Below are 16,918 nucleotides of genomic sequence, written 5' to 3' on the forward strand. Positions count from 1 at the left end.
TGATAGATTGGCACAAGACCTAGCAGTATACAAGAGAAGAACAGCATAGAATAATTTTTTCATGATCATTGCCTATTGTTGTCTGCATTCAGCCATTGATTTATAAACCTTTTGAGCCCCAGGGAACAACCTATTTATTTCACTTTAGTTGACACCAGAGGAACTTACTTGTCTTTGGGAAACCTTCTGAGGTCTGCAGGGTAAGAAACTATCTTAATTCAATTTTTTAATCTGAGGGGATGACTTACCTATTTTACTATGGCAAAAGTCAGATGGTTTTACTAACCACTGGAAAACCTTATAAGGTGTGAGAATTAAAGTGGATGGTTGGTGGGTCTGCTCACCATTCACAAACTCTTTTATGTAGTGTTATAAGCAGATGGTTCTACTGTAAGTGATGAGCCTTATAGTTTTGTGCATTTACTGTCTTAGGTGGCAACATTATACTTTGTAACCAGCATATGGATGCATGGTGGTTAAGTAGGTTAGGGCACTTCAGTTGGATGTGGCTGTCTAAGTTCAGATCCTAAGGGAAGGTGGGGTATATTTCTCATATAATGCCACTCAGGAATTCGAGACTGGTCACCATCACCGTACCATAAATGTCTGGACTAAATACCCAAAACCTAGACCCATATTCTCATGATGGAGATGTAAAGGACTAGATGATGGATGGATGGGTAATAAGTATAGTACCTGTACAGTCCACCCTTAATATAACAAATTGGTATCAGACCCTTGACGTTAAAGCCAATAGTTCTTTAAAGCTGAACACCATGCTGTTCGGTAATTTCCCAGGCATTGTGGCTTTTACTGAACAAAAATCTTTAAATATAGAGCTCTTCTTTTACCAGATGAAAATTCGTTAAGTGAACATAACGTTCGGCCAACTCAAAGTGGTCATTAAAAACGAAATTTGCTAAAAGAGGGTTCTGTATATTGAGGGTTTACTGTGTTTAGAAAAAGTTTTATCTTCATTTTCTCACTGCACTGAGATGCTTGAAATCTTCCAGCTGTTCAAATCTTTCCATTTACCAGCACTTTGTACTGTGAATTACTTTCATTTGCAATAGCCATTTTCTTACCTGCATTTACATTTATGCAGCCATGTATCCTAGGTCTGGTTATTTGAGTACTGTAATTTGTTTCATTATTTACCAGAATAGCTTGAAATTTTATTTTGCAGGCATAAGTTGGAGGGATGGCATAAATAATATGATATTTTTAAATATATGTAATGGAAGAACACTTTATTTGAGTGAGATGTGACATTGCTGAATGGATTAAGATAAGTTCATTACGATGATCTGACCATATTCAGAGAATGCTTGTAGGTAGGTTGCCAAAGAATATCTTGGAAAGTATGACTGCCAGTACTGTTGGAAAACAGAGACTATTTGGTGTGGGCAGAATAAGAATGTGGCAGTAGGCCTATGCTGGTGAAAAAAAAGGAAGAGGAAAAGAAAGAAGAGTGACAGAGAGAGTAAGAGAAGCATGCAATGACAAAGTAATATACTGTAGAGGTAGTTCTGTCAGATTTGGTCCTCTATCAGGAAATTCCTAGGGAGGGACCAGCCATTGGATATTGCTATTGATGATGCTGATGATGATTACTTTTGTTCAAAATATAGTGACATAATAATTGCTCCTACTCTTTGACAGCTGTGGGTGCCCTGATGTGTAACCTAGGGGGTGCAGGGATGTACCTGAGTCCCCTGATGGTACGGTTCCCCAGCGAAGAGAACCCCAGTGATCAGGAGCGAGAGGATATACGTGGTGACATCATGATACTGATGTACATACGTAAGAATGCTGACTTTTTTATTCTTCCTATGTATTCAGCAATGGGTCATAGACTAGGCTCCACTATAATTCTCTGTAATTCCCACTGAACTGTAAACTCTGATGTTGGAAAATGTAATATCTTTTTAATTTTACAGTTTTCCTAATCTTTGACACTAATGTTGTAGGCAAACATTATGATCTTGATGTATGGATTTCAGCTGTACACAGTTTCCCAACGTGCTATGGAGCTTTGTGACTGAGTATCAATTTCTGACTAGTTTTACCAATCATTTGTGGTAGGTGGGGGCGCACACCATCCACTCACTCGATGTAGTGCTGCTTTGGGTGTCTGCCCTGTCCTCTCATCCTTCCTTCCTCTTCTGTCTTTCCTTCCTTCATTTTTTCTTCTTCCTTCTGCCTATGGGTGACTGTACACTGAGTGACAAGCCAAATGGTTTCCTGAACAGCAGGAAACCATTTACTGTGCTGGGTGGTAGCCATATTGCCAAATTATGATGCCTAGTGGTTTAGTGAGTAAATAAGGCACTCCAGTTGGATTGAGCCTGAGCAGGTTTATATCCAAGGGGTGGTTAGGGTTTATTGCTCACGTAATGGCACTCAGGGATGAGTGAAGCTGGTCACTCTCATCTTAAATGTCAGGGCCAACTTGCCTAGTCCCAGGCTTCTGTGCTTCTCAAAAGGCAGTGTAAGATTGGATGATGGATGGATTGATCAACCAATCAATTAACCCTTTCAGTAACAAGAGGAGATGCTAGAGGGGGATGCCAGTACATAGTAGCGTTGACATAATGGGACAGCTTCAATGCCTGGTTATTCAAACATCCCTCTGCTCCCTTCCCATCCCCAAGAAGGAGGATGGTGGACTGTGAGAGAAGGGCAACTTGAACCTGTGGTCCACTTGTTCACATTTCAGATGAACCTGGGACCACAACAGCAACAAATACCATGTGGCTATTTTCTCATATTATTGTTGCCATCTCCAGATTATTTATACAGCTAAGAAAAAAACTTTTATAATGAAGCTGTTACTGAAAGCTGTTTTTATGCCCTTTAAGTTGAATACAGTACAGTAATTTGGCAGCAGCATCACTAAAATATGAGAGACATTATTGTGCTTAAGGTGTTTCCTTATACAGTACTGTAATGGTGATGCTAATGTATGCTGAACACATGAGGACTGTAGGAATGCTGACTGTACTGTACTTTACTGTAATACCATGTTATGCACATGTGCTGTGAAATGAGGAATATGGGTACTAATCTTTAACTACTGTAGAATATTATTACATTGCTGATGTAAACTGTGATGACTGACAAAATAGCCTGGGAATGTAAATCCATGTGGTGGTGTTATAGTCAGTAGTTCTGCTGTACCGCCTTATCAAAAATCAAAATTAAAAAAAAAAAAAAAGTGAAAACACATGCCTACACACATTCAGATGCCAGTTTTCACCTTTGAACTGTGTGGTTCTGTTGAAATTTCTGTCATGCAGACTTCTTACACTTTTACTTCAGTTGCTATTAACAGAAATTCTTTGACAGTGTGAGATATTTTCATGTACAGAACAATTTTTCAAGTTGATTTTATTTAATGAAGTCACATGTGTATGTTATGGTACATTTTATCCTCTTCATTATCAGAGATCTCTCATTGGGATGCACAATTTTCTTTACTATGGCCATTCAGTGTTTCTTTGAAGAAAAGATCTGTCCTAAGCTGAATCATCTGCTCATAGCAAGAATGAATTATGTAACAGTACTAAAGAAATGAATGAGAGTTTATTTCAACCCTTTTAGTACCATAGGTTTCTCTTAAGATGAAGACGAGTTATTTTACGGCAGCAAGAATTAGTTTTCAGAGATGTTATAGTCTTGACTGGGTTAATAGAGGGTGTTTATAACTCTTTCATGGCCAGATGTTTCTCCTAAGCTGAATAAACTCATCCTGCAGGAGCAGGAATAAAATACATTATAAGACATCTTTTTATTAAAGTGGTTAGTCGTCATGCATCAAAAACTTACACTAGTCATGAAGCAGCATCTTTTACATGAGGTAATTGATATGGAGTGGCATTTGTAGACTTTGGGGTTGCTGCACTACTGTTGGTAGCGGTGTGTGTATACTTCCCAGCCCGGCCCCCAACACCACCATCTGCCTCTTCTGCCAAGGAAAGGATAGACTACTTCTCGGGCATCAAGGGCGTTGTGAAGTAAGTCATCGCTGTCATCACTTTCATAATTATTAATACTGTATTATAATTACAGTTCTTAACCACTTTCTACTCCATTCATTCTCTCTGTATGAGTAAGTACCGTTAAGAAGCAGGATTTTGTAGTTAGGTAGTTGAGATGTTTACCGTAGTTCCAGTACGAGTCAGAGTTGCCAGTTTGCCCGCTGTTTGTGAGCATAGTTGTTTTGTAAGTTTGCATTAATTTTTTTGCTCTTTTTCTCAATAATGTTGTATTTATGTGATTGTTAAATTATGTAGTTTAAGTTTGTATGCCAAATAATGTAGAATGCTATGTAATGTAAGAAAATTCTGGCATGTTTTGTTGCCTCCTAGTTGGTAATTGTTTTAACTGTTGCCCCGTCAAGTGTGTGCTGTAATTTTCTAGAGTAATGCAAGCTTATATAAGGATGGGGAAGAGACTAAAGCAAGTTCAGTCGGTATTCAGTTCAGTTTGAGTGTAGTGCAGTGTCAGTGCAGTAAAGTTTGTATATTTTCAGTACTTGTGAAAATACTGAAGTGTTGTTGGCAAACATTGAAGTGTTACCGAAGTTTGTATATCATTGTTACTTGTGAAAAATAGCGAAGTATTGTCAAGCATTAAGTGTAATTGCTGTAGTAAAGTTTGTATATATCTGTACCTATCTCTATCTATCTGTCTATCTATCTATCTATATATGCAGTATACTGTATATATTTATATATGCACAGGTTTACCTCGATATACAGTACAATACCCCTAGATGCGATACCCCGGCTTAGCGACAGGGGTAGAAATACACCATACCCTGCCTAACGAGAGCCAAACCCCAGTTTGGCAAAGGGTTTGATTCTTTTTTACTGATTTTGATGATATTTTAGACGAAAATTGTGTGTTTAGTTTGATTTTTAAACTGTTTTCAGACTTACATTAATGTGTTTTAGTCATAGGTGAGGTGAACATTGTCATTTTGGGGTACAGTTTACCCAGTTTGATTTTTTCCAGACTTATATTTCAGATTTTGTTTGTTGGTTTTAGTGACTTATATACAGTTGTTAGGCTTAGGTTAGCTTCTTTTAAGCTGTTAGGCCATTTAGATTGGCATTAAACTTATTTTTGGACTCATTTGGGTGAGTTTAGGACTTGGGTGAGGGGGAAAACCAAGGCTCAAAAACACATCCCTATACTTTACATGTTAAATCTACCCCGAGATACGATACCTCACTTAACAATAGGTTTTTATTTAACCAATTGCATCATTAAACCAGGGTATACCTATATATATATATATATATATATATATATATATATATATATATATATATATATACAGTATAAATATATATACAGTGGAACCTCGGTCCTCGAACATCTCACATGTCGAACAAATCGGACCTCTACCAAAAAATTCAAGAAATTTTTGCTCCAGAGGTCGACCAAAATATCGGACCTAGACCAACCTGAATGTAGCCAAACGAAGGGAAGCTGGCCGACCGACAGTCACGCGTCCACCTTTGTTGTTTGTCAACGTGGTCGTCCTGCTGTGCTTCACATTTTTCTTGATTCAGTGCAGTATTAGCCCCTAATAATGGCTCCAAAGAAAGCAAGTTCATCCAGTACGGCTACTGGCAGTGAAAAGAGGAAAGTAGTGCCGAAAATAATTGAAGAAGTGGAAAAATTATTGCTTATCTTCATCAATGAGAAACAGTTAGCAGGAGACAGTGTTAGTGAGTATATAATTTGTGAAAAGGCAAGAGAAATATACAGTCACCTCATAAAGGAAAGCACTGGTACCAGTGCTGAAACTTAAATAGGTAAGCATCTGGGGTCTTGGAACGGATTAAAATGATTTACATTATTTCTTATGGGGAAAATTAGTTCGGTCCTCGACCAATTCGGTCCTGGAACAGCCTTCCAGAACGGATTGTGTTCGAGGACCGAGGTTCTACTGTGTATATATATATATATATATGTGTGTGTGTATATATCTGGACCTCTGCTACGCAGGAATATAGTGTAACTGGACTCTTGAAAGAATGCAGTTGAAGAACTTTGCTCAATAACCTCATCCCAGATCCTTTTTGGTCTGCCACTTGCAGCCTTACCCTGACATTCATACTTCTCATCTTCTGCACCCAGCTGGTATCCTCCATCCTCTCCACATGCCCAAACCTTCTCAATCTACTTATCCTCATCACAACATCAATACACTCCTTCCCTGAATAGGAAGCTGCCAGACAGCAAGGAGCATGGAGAGCTGCCATTAAGTGACCAAGGCCAATGCAAGCAAGCATGTTTTAGCCTTTATAAATGGAAAAACAAAGAGAGCATGTGAACAAGTTTGTTGCCAGGAGTAAATATGGAATCTCCATCCATCCATCCATCCATCCATCATCCAATCCTACATTGCCCCATGAGGAGCATAGGAGCCCGGGACTAGGCAGTTGGTCCCAACATTTAAGATGAGAGTGACCAGCCTCACTCATCCCTGAGTGGTATTACATGAGCAATCAACCCCAACCATCCCTTGGATATAAACCTTCACCGGCTCAATCTGATTGGAATGCAATAATTACCCACTAAAACCACCAGGCGCCAAAATCTGGTTATATGGTTACCACCCAGCGAAGTAAATGCTTTCCTGGTGTGCAGGAAACCATTTGGCTTGTCACTCAGTGCAGAGTCACCCACAGGCTGAAGGAAGAGGAAAGAATGAAGGAAAGAAAGACAGAAGAGGGAGTGTAAAGTCACCCGTAGGCAGAAGGACAAGGAAAGAATGAAGGAAAGAAAGACAGAACAGAATGGAAGGAAAGAAGGATGGAGAGGAAAGGGCGGACACCCGAGAGCAGCACTTCATCGAGTGAGTGGATGGTGAGCGCCCCCACCTATCCCCCTGCCCCTTAAAAAAAGAGGATGGATGTTTTCAGTATATGTGTCAGAAAGTGATGTCAATCAATCAATCAATCAATCAATCGAGAAGGGGCAAATGCTGCTGGGCGCAGTCTTACTAACCCTCTGACTCCACCCATGCGGGTCCGTTTGTGCAACCCTCCAGGCAGCAACACTTCTTCCTCTAAGTATCTTCCAGCAGGAGTGATTGACCTGCCCCAGCCATGAGTTATTTGGCCTTCCCTTTGGTCTCCATCACCGTGGGTTAACTTGTTCAGAGATCACCCTCTGAACAGGATCAGCCTCAGGAAGGTGGGCCATGTGCCCACATTGCTGGAGTTGGCATTGACTTATTATGTAAGTAATAGGCCTTGATTCAGTCTCACAGAGTTGTTGCACGTTATGCACCTGGTTGTACCAGCAATATTGCATGATCCTCTGAAGACATTTAGTACCAAAGGAGTCTGTTCGGTGCTTCAAGTCACTGTTTAGTGTCCATGTCTCACAACCACAAAGTAAGACAGGGAGCACCGGTGCCTTGAAGATGCGAACTTTCTTCCGTCTACACAAATAATAACAGTGCCAAATACCAGAATTAGGTGAATCCATGACCCCATAAGCCAGACCAATGCTGCGAGAGATCTCATTGTCTGATCTACCGTTGTTATGGACCACACTGCAAAGATAAGTGAATCTTTCCAAGACTTCTGTATCCTCACCACATGCTTGGACAGACTGAACTGACTTCATCCAACAAGCCACCAAATGCCTGGACCTTGGTCTTGGCCAAAGAAACTTTTAATCCCAGTGGCTTGGCATGCTCGTAAAGTTCCTCAAGGGCGCTCAGTAGTACTGTATCTCTAGCGATTCTGCCAGGATAACTGCATCATCAGCAAAGTCAAGGTCAGTAACCCTAAAATTGCCAATTGATACCCCACAATGACTTTGACTTACAGTCTGGTCCTGTACCCAGTCCATACATGTGTTAAAAAGTGTGGGAGCAAGGACACATCCCTGTTTTACACCAGAACTTACTGAGAAGAAGTGAGATGTTCCCCTTCCACATTTGACAGTGTAATAACCAAAAGGGAACTTAACAAATGAACCACACTGTCCTGGCTGAGATTCAGTCTCAGGTCCTCGCACTTGATATGCACGCACGGTATCACTGTGCCAAAGAGAGGATCCCCACTTTGCCTCTGTGCAATGCGGGCTTTTGTGACCCCATTACATCACTCTTTTCTTCCCTTGGTGATTAATCTGGTCAGTTTCGAACACACAGTAGCATAACATTGGAGGCTGCCACAGGGGATGCTGCAGACCACACTGAACAGCTCATCCCCAGGATGTAAGGACTAGGACGCAGTCAGCTAGCCAACAACATCATTGCCTTCAAAGCCTCGCCTCACATCCCACACCATTGCCAACCAGTGTAATAACTGGAATAAAACTTAACAAATTAATAACACATTCCCGACCGAGATTCGATTGCAGGCCCTCAGGCATCATACATGTGCACGTTACCACTGAGCCAAAGAGAGGATACCCACTTTGCCTCTAAGCAATGCTGGCTTTTATGACCCCATTACAACAGCACTGTCATCCAGCAGTCAGTAGCATTATCCTGGCAGGGATTCTGCAGAGTCACAGGAGTTCCCATAGCACCTCCCGATTTACTGAGTTAAACGCCTTCTTGAGATCCACATAGGCTGCCAGCAGACCTTGTTATAACTCAAGATAATGTTCCACAAGAACTCATAGAGCTAGGATACGGTAAACAGTTGACTTTTTGGACATAAATTCAAATTGCTCAGGCCTCTGAAACTTTAGCAAATAATCCCAGATATGCATCAGGAGGATGTATGCAAGAACTTCGCCTGGCACACTGAGTGCTGTAAGACCATGGTAGTTACTTCAGTCATGCTGGTCTCCTTTTCCTTTCCGGATAGGGGTGACCAAACTTTTTGTCCAGCCAGGAGGAATGATACCAGTCTCCCAAACGTGACTGTGTGTAAACCCTTGATCATGGCTTCGCCCCCAGCTTTGATCATTTCTGCTGGGATGTCACAAACACCAGCTGCTCTACCACTTTTCAACCTAGCCACAGCCTTCTTGATTTCATCTAGAGAAGGCACGGCTTCATCGATTGGTGGGACAGCAGTCAGTGGTTGTACACCAGCCTACGGAAGCTCTTGCCTGGGAGGTTCAGCCATATACAGCTGCTGAGAATACTCAGTCCAACGAGCTCAGTACTCACTTCCCCTGACACGAGCCATCCATCTGTTGTCCGAATGGAGTTATCCTAAGAGATGGGTCTGGAATGGAGCTTCTTCAGGGTTCGGTAGGCGGGTCGAAGGTCATTTGCATGAAAGATGACCTTCCACCTCCTCAGCGATTTCCATGACATACCTCCCCTTTTCCCCCCTCAGTGAAACTCGTGTCCATCGAGACAGAAGTCTGTGCTGTCCCTGATCCCAAGCCAGTCTATCAGCACGACTTTCCTTAGTTGTGGTTAGCATCCCCTGTGAGATGAATCCCCTCCTTGATCTCTGACCATCTCCAATACACTCATCAGCTGCTGCCAAGGTAGCATGCTTAAAGGTATCCCATCGTTCAGCAGGATCCTTAACAGTACTGAGTACTTCAAACTGACTTGAGACTACCACCGCTTACTCATATGCACACTTCTCATCACTGAATTTCTCAAGATGGAACTTTTTTGGTGCCATCTTGAGAATCTCTCTGGTTTGATTTGTAGCCTTAGAGTAACAACAACAAGTCTGTGATCAATAGCAAGGAAATCTGCTCTCTTGAAAACCCTGCAGTTCTGAAGGATCCTCCAGCAAGTACTAACAAGAATGTAATCAATCTTCATGGCAACCCCTCTGATATTGGGATACCAAGCCCGCCGGTGAAGATTTGGCCACTGGAACCAGGATCCAGCAATTCTTGAACTTATCCCTGAAGTCTCCCTGTCAGTACCAGCAACTGCATTTGTCATCCAAGACCAGGAGTGTATCCTGTGTGGGGTGTTGTTTCACAACAGAGTAAAGTTTGGTGTTTAATAGCTTTTTCTCTTCAAGATCACTCATCCTGTTGGAGCGTACACTGCAGTAAGAGAGGTGAAGCCCAAGGAATGCTTCAATCTCACCAGCATTATGCGCTCATCAACTGGAGTAACCCTGTCGACACAAGAGACAAAGTGAGCAGCAGTTGCCACAGCAACACCCCTTAAATGGGCACCATTGTCACGGCCAGACCAGTATTATGTTTAGCCATCGCTACTGATCTCACCATTCTGAGGTTGCCTCACATCAGAGAGTGCAGCTATGCCAACCCCCAGTCGCCTCAACTTTCGTGACAACAAAGGCAGTCGATCATCCATTGAAAGGCTAAGAACATTCCAAGCCCCCACCCGCAGCGCCATCCGAAGGTTAAACCCATGCTTGGAGCCTCAGGCTCGCATGTCCTCTGCACTACCACGATGCGAATCAAAAGGAGGGTCTGGACTAGGGGGTCTCCCCCCCCTCATCTGTTTGCTGGGGTCCCATGAGGTAAGGTAGTTGGAACAGCTAAAGAATTGATAAAGAATAGGAATGGATAGACGTAATGTGTATGCAGGTACACATGGCAAAGCTTGTACCTCTTTTTAACCTGGTAGATGATAAAAAAGATCAGTCCCACGGGGAAAGCAGCTTTAAGAGTCACAAACAGACCAAGAAATTGGATGGATGTTATGCCTTTTTAGATGGAGTCAGAAACTTTGAAGGCTTGACTGATGAGAATGGCTTATGGATATTCTATCCATTTCACAGAGGATTGTGTTGATAGCTTTCCCTTTCTTATGTTCTACTATTCTACTGCTGTTTCTGGATGCTACTCACTTCAGTTTTTTAGTGGGTAACAAGCATATGATGATGGTGAGTGATGGTGATGGAGATGGTGCTGCTGCTGCTGCTGATGATGATGATGATAACAATGACAATGGTAGCAGTGAGGATGAAGATGATGATGTTGATTATCCATTTTACTAGAAATCGTCCACTGATGCTGGTGCTGGCTGTATATGCATTCTCCTTTGGTGTTCCTGTCGTCTGGATTGGAGTGCTAACTTTGTCCTTGTTGGAGATTGACATACACCAGGTGAGTCATTTTATGTTGTTCATACAATAGATCCCATATTGCCAGTACAGTGCTTCCACACACCATTAGGCTCCTTTAACTCCATTAATGTTAGGACAAGCTCTTTTTTAAGCTGAAAGAAGTCATGTGGCCTTAGCAAAAATAAGACAGTCATCAGGCTGAAGTGACTTGGAGATATTATTTCTGTCTGAGAGATCTACCCTAAGCTGTAAGAACTGCTTGGTGGTTGCAAGGAAGAGAAAAAAATATTATACTGTACTGACAGGATCAACACAGCCTCACTTTAAAGCAGACACTGCACTCTGCCATGTCGTGTTATTTATAATTTATACCTGTACTTTTCATTTTAGAAAATATTATGGTATGTCAGTGGAAGACTTGCAGAGGGGTTTTGTACAGGGTAATTATAAAATGCTGTATGTATGGGATCGTTTGCCAAAGTAAGCAAAAAATGGAGCATAGTATTATTGATTATACATGTAAAACTGCAGATGAATAAGCCATTTATCAGTCTCATGTTACAACTCTTGAGAATCATTGTATGATCAGGATTATTTACTCATTTACTCTCTCTTAAATACTGTACTGAGTCAGAGTCTAGGGATGTACAGTAAGGTACTGTACAGGTATTTAGTAACCTAGCAGATTGGAATTTCACTTCAGTATACTGTAGTAATTCAGAACTCCATACTGTACTCTTAAGGACAAATGAATGTAACTGTACCAAACATAGATCATCATTTATTTGCTGTGTCAAGTGATATTTTTATCTTATCAAGAGTGCATATTCTTTGCATAATTACTGGTAATACAGTACAATTTTGTACTTTTGTGCTTGATAGTCATTACCTTTTATGTACCATCATGTTTTCTCCCAAATATTAATCCATTGCATGCAAGTTACCCAATATTAGTCAACTCCAGGGGCATGCAAACAACCTTACATGAGAGAAATTTTTAACAAAGCCCCATGAAGAATCTCACAGGAGCAGCATCATGCAGTTTTTATGGGATATTAGACTTTCTATCTTCCCTTATCTCCGCCACCTCCCCGATTGGAGCCCAGAAACAATGTAAGAGTAGCTACTATGAATGACATTCTTACACTTCTTGATCCATTTACCTTGGCATTAGCCCCTGAGGAAGTCTCAAACCTGTCTCAAAAAAACAGTTTTTGATGATAAAATCTAATGTGAGGCTGACAGTGGCTAAGGGAAGAGAGGGAAAGATTAAATAAACTATTGAAGTAGCATGTCACTTTCGAGTAGTGGCTTACTGGACTAACTGGCAGCTTACTGAGGCTTTGACAGGATTGTCAGTTTCCTGCTAACTGAGAAATTTTCAGCACCAATAATTCTGTAACTGTGGTGAGTTGAGTGTGGGTGTGTACTACTGTTTCCAAGGTTATGATGTACACTTAAATTATTTTAAAATGGTCACTAAATTGGCAGTTTTGCCACACCTCAAACCCTGCTTTTTGTAGGCCCCTGCATCAGTCCATGAGTTAAAATTTTCATATGTATCTTACGCCTGATAAGCTAGTGGTCATCATGGCATGTGTGGCTGTTATGGTGAAGGTCAGATACTCTGTGCATTGGTTCAAAAACCTTAAAAGGTAGCTGGAAGTTTTTCATTCATGCACAGTAATGCCATCAAGGGGATAGGATGGTCGCTTATCCTTAAGCGTTATGGACTACAGTAGCTTTGTCTCATAGCCTGTTTTCTGCACCTCAAAAAGGGGAGTATGGAACTGGATATTTTATTCTACCTCCTTTTCCAGGAGCAAGCAATGGGAGTGGCGGTGGTGGCTGTGGTGTGTTCATGTATAGGGTCCTTCATCACTGCCCGGATCGCTGACCGGATGTATGGCCACCTGAGAGTTACAATCATGGTGCTGCTGGGTCTCTCATCCTGCTTCTTTCTGTGGTTCTTGCTTCTTTCCACCAAAGTCATTGCCACTGATCTAGGTAAGGAAAAAGGACTGTATCACTCACATAGCCAGTTGTTGATGTGGGAAGCAGTCATAGCAGTAGTACAGCAGTACATAGATATTGAAGAGTTGTGTACCATGCCTAAATGAGTCACCCTTGTTCATTTTGTGATTACTTTTCTTGCTGCATGGTCTCCTGCAGCATCCCAGTCAAGTTACCAGATCCTGTTGTCCCTTCTTGAGATCTCATCCTACAATTTCCTGTGTCTGACAGCAGGGGATATGATTCCTTCCACATAGTACAATAGTTTTGTAGCATAGTGCAGTAATTGTACCATATACAGTAAAGTACATTGTGTACAATCAAGAAGTAAGGGTATAGCATAAAAGTAGAACTATTAATTGAGTGATCAGTGAACTAGGCTTTACTTCCATTCACTTATTATTCAAGTCTGATTCATAAATGCTTGTAGAATGGGTTCATTCTGTCAACAATCAAGTTAAAATAATAACCCTAAGTAATGACAACAGTCATCTTTATCAGCAACGGCATGGATGAGGTGTGAGTGATTGTGTAGCCAAATTGCTTGGTTTGTTTGATAGTTGTTGTACTTTAGTAATTTGTTTTCATATGTTTGTTGATTCCAGATTCTGCCTCACCCCATCTTTTGATTGGGAATTTAATTTGGGGGGATGATGACAATCTTTGTTATTATCATTGTTCAAAATACATGACTGTAACTCAGTTGAATACTCCAGTATTGTAACTGAATTCTCTAGTTTTCTGACAGACTGTTCAGTCTGATCCTCCATCCTTGCAGGGGTGGTGTAGTTCAGGTTTGTGTAGAACTGTCTGCAAGGCTGTGCTGCCAGTACTGTATGCCATAATATACTGTATTGCACCTGAATAATCCAGTCTCCTTTGCAAGTCTTCAGTCTTCTTGTCAAATTTTTCAGTCCTCTAACCAAGAATTCTTATTCTCTGCAGCTCAGGTTTATATAGCAGTGTCTGGCGGGCTATGCTTCGAATATGCCACTGTCCCATTACTGGTGGAGTTGGCAGTGGAGCTGGGTTACCCTATACCTGAAAGTGTCACAGGGGCCACCCTCACCTTTGTCTTCAATGTGGTAGCTCTTGTCTTCCTTGGGATCTTCCAGATACCTAATATCAGTGAGTACGCTCAAGCATCATGGATGAGACCTACAAGTAAAATTACTGTACCTTAGTTTTTCACACACACCCTCACATTTTTGCATGCATGTACACACACACATACTGTCATACTGAAATAGCATACAGCTGTAATTTTAGATCCGTGTTTGATAGCAATAACAGCCTGAAAGATTTAGTTGAAGGTGAGACAGATTGGGGTTTGACTGTGGAGCTAAATGAAGAGAAAGAAATAGAGGAAACGTGGAAAGTTGTGAAGAACGGTATGATAGAGGCCGCTGAAGCAGTATGTGGTAAGAAAATTGTAAAAAGAGCTAAGAAGAGGGATAATGCTTGATTTAATAGTGATGTAGATGTAATTTTGGAGGAGAAAAAGGAGGCATGGAAGAAGTTGCTTCATAGAAGTGTACCTCAGGATGCGAGAAAAAAAAGGAAGCAAGAATATAGAAGACTGAAAGAGAGAGTAAAACAAATGATAAAAGAAGCCAGAAAGTGAGTCATTGATTCTGACAGTAAGATATGTGATCAGTACAAGAATGATACAAAAGAAATACTGTACTATGAGACAGTAGAGGAAGCTGGAGGACTGAAGGTGAATGGGGGGATGGGGGTAAGCTTCGGAGTAAGAATAGAAGGGTACTGGAAAATGAGCATGATGCAGTTTAAGAGACAGAGAGTACTTTAGCCATTTGGCAGAGGCAGATAAGAATGAAGCAGTTGTTACTTATTGAGGCCAAGCCAACCCATTAACTAAAGGCAAGCAACTGCCCCTGCAAGGCCTGTAGTGAACTAATGTTCCCTTGTGGTTGACAGCACCTAGGCACAACAAGATGTGGGGAATGATGTAGAAGTTTGGTTCCTGGGTGGATGCCAGATTTGCATCTCTCCACCCAATGAGCAGGGGCACAACAGTAGGCTCCACTTCACCCCATTGTCTGGTTATATGGTTACCATCCAGCATTGTAAATGGTTTCCTGGGTCACAGAAACCATTAGGTTTGTCACCCACTGCAGAGCCATGTGAATTGGAAAGAAGAGTACAATAATAAAAAGTGCCTGGAAGGAAAGTGAGAAGTAGGAGGAGAGGAAAGCTGACACAGAAATAGAATATAAAGGTGAAGGACGAAGTAGGCAGCACCACATCAAGTGAGAGGATGATACTGTAGTCATTTTCATCTTCCAATAGCTAGGTGGCACACTAGTGAAACAGGAACCAGTTAGCAGAAGGGAAATACTGTATTTACAGCAGTTACTAATCTGAAGTTACATAAGGCATCAGGAGTAGATGGCATTGGTGGAGAAATGTTGAAGTATGGTGGTGATGAGGCCATCAGTATAATGGACAGTTTGTGTAGATCGGTGTGGAAGACAGAGAAATTTCCAGAAGACTGGAGGAAACATCCATTGTATGAAGGAAAAGGGAGTAAGGAAGCATGTAAGAATCACAGAGGGATAAGTTTATTGAGTATACCAGGAAAGGGGCATGGTAGGGTGCTAATAGAGAGGGCACATAGGATAACGGAAGATAACATATGTGAAGAACGGTGAATTTAGAAAGGGTAAGAGATGTGTAGACCAGATATTAATGTTGAGGTTTTTAGTGGAAAAATGCATTGCAAAGAATATGAGGCTGTATGTTGCATCTATGGACGTAGAGAAGGCTTGTGCTAGGGTGGATTGGGAAGAATTATGGAATGTGTTAGATAAATTTAATGAAGGAGGGAGTTTGTTGTGGGCATCAAAACAGCTGTAGGCATGTGGAGGGTGTAAGAAGTAGTGATATTTATGGACATTATGGAATAGAAGAAAAAGGTATAGGAGAGAGATGTAGAACTGCTGTGTGGATAAAGAAAAATACCTGTACAGTACATTGAAGGGCCATGGAAGTGTACAAAGATACAATGCCAGAGAAAGTGTGTGAAAGTGATTTAGAGGGCATTCTTCATAGAGGCATACCGTGTGTGGTGTGGAAGAAATGAGTGGAACAATGCATTGAAGAAAGAGTACGAAGAAGAATAGGAGCGTTTGAGAGTGAGAAAGGTGTGTGAGGATAAGGTAGCCTGAAGATGCTTCTGTCACAGCCATCTTTCTGGGGTTTCCCTGGAGGAAGCAAGGCACCAGAGATAATGATGAACAGCCCAGTCCCATATTACTCTCTTTGAGATGCAGATAAATTACCCTTAAGTTCATACACCTTAAAGAGATAATGGGGGGGTGACTTTTTTTTTTGTAAGTATTAGACCTGAGCATCCATTCTAGTAGAGTACTGCAAATTTAACCCTTCTTGTTTTCATTTGACAGAGCACTTGTGGGTGAGCTACGTGTTGCTGGCCTGTGTCTCCTTAACTCTGCTGCCACTGTTCTTGGTCAAGGAGACACACAAGAGATCAGATACAGACAGGAAGCATATTCACAAAGATACTTGATTGAAAGGCAAAGCTGTCACAAGACTCGTATTTCATTAATGGTTAAAATCACTTCATATGATTCCGACAGATTATCGCTTTGTACCAGATTGACTTTTCTTATAAGATAGTAATCATTTCATATTTTTATATGTTTCATTTCAAAAGGTAATTGTACAGTAACATATCTGTAACCATTATTAAGTATAAATGCAGTAGTACAGCCAAGCAGACATGTTGTGTCAAAGGTATACAGTACGCTCGCATAGTACGCGTGATCACTGTGCGAATTGCATAGTACACGAATGACCAAAAATCATAACAATAAACTTTGAATGCGCAAGTTTAGCCCACAATACGCGAGGCA

General features: G+C 41.3%; 1 protein-coding gene across 1 annotated transcript in view; it reads left to right on the forward strand.

Moving 5' to 3' along the window:
• LOC145408809 (uncharacterized) overlaps positions 1 to 16,670 on the forward strand; it is a 57,238-nt gene extending 40,568 nt beyond the window's left edge. Inside the window, exons 8-13 of the mRNA XM_080279455.1 lie at positions 1,663 to 1,803; positions 3,887 to 4,016; positions 10,938 to 11,046; positions 12,827 to 13,013; positions 13,965 to 14,147; positions 16,448 to 16,670. Of these exons, the coding sequence (XP_080135581.1) occupies positions 1,663 to 1,803; positions 3,887 to 4,016; positions 10,938 to 11,046; positions 12,827 to 13,013; positions 13,965 to 14,147; positions 16,448 to 16,572 (875 nt within the window). The 3' untranslated portion in view covers positions 16,573 to 16,670. The remainder of the gene's footprint in view (positions 1 to 1,662; positions 1,804 to 3,886; positions 4,017 to 10,937; positions 11,047 to 12,826; positions 13,014 to 13,964; positions 14,148 to 16,447) is intronic.
• Positions 16,671 to 16,918: the final 248 nt, after the last annotated feature.

Source organism: Coenobita brevimanus, chromosome 78, assembly GCF_032717465.1.
Source record: "Coenobita brevimanus isolate Jiangsu-jjx chromosome 78, ASM3271746v2, whole genome shotgun sequence".
NCBI lineage: Eukaryota > Metazoa > Arthropoda > Malacostraca > Decapoda > Coenobitidae > Coenobita > Coenobita brevimanus.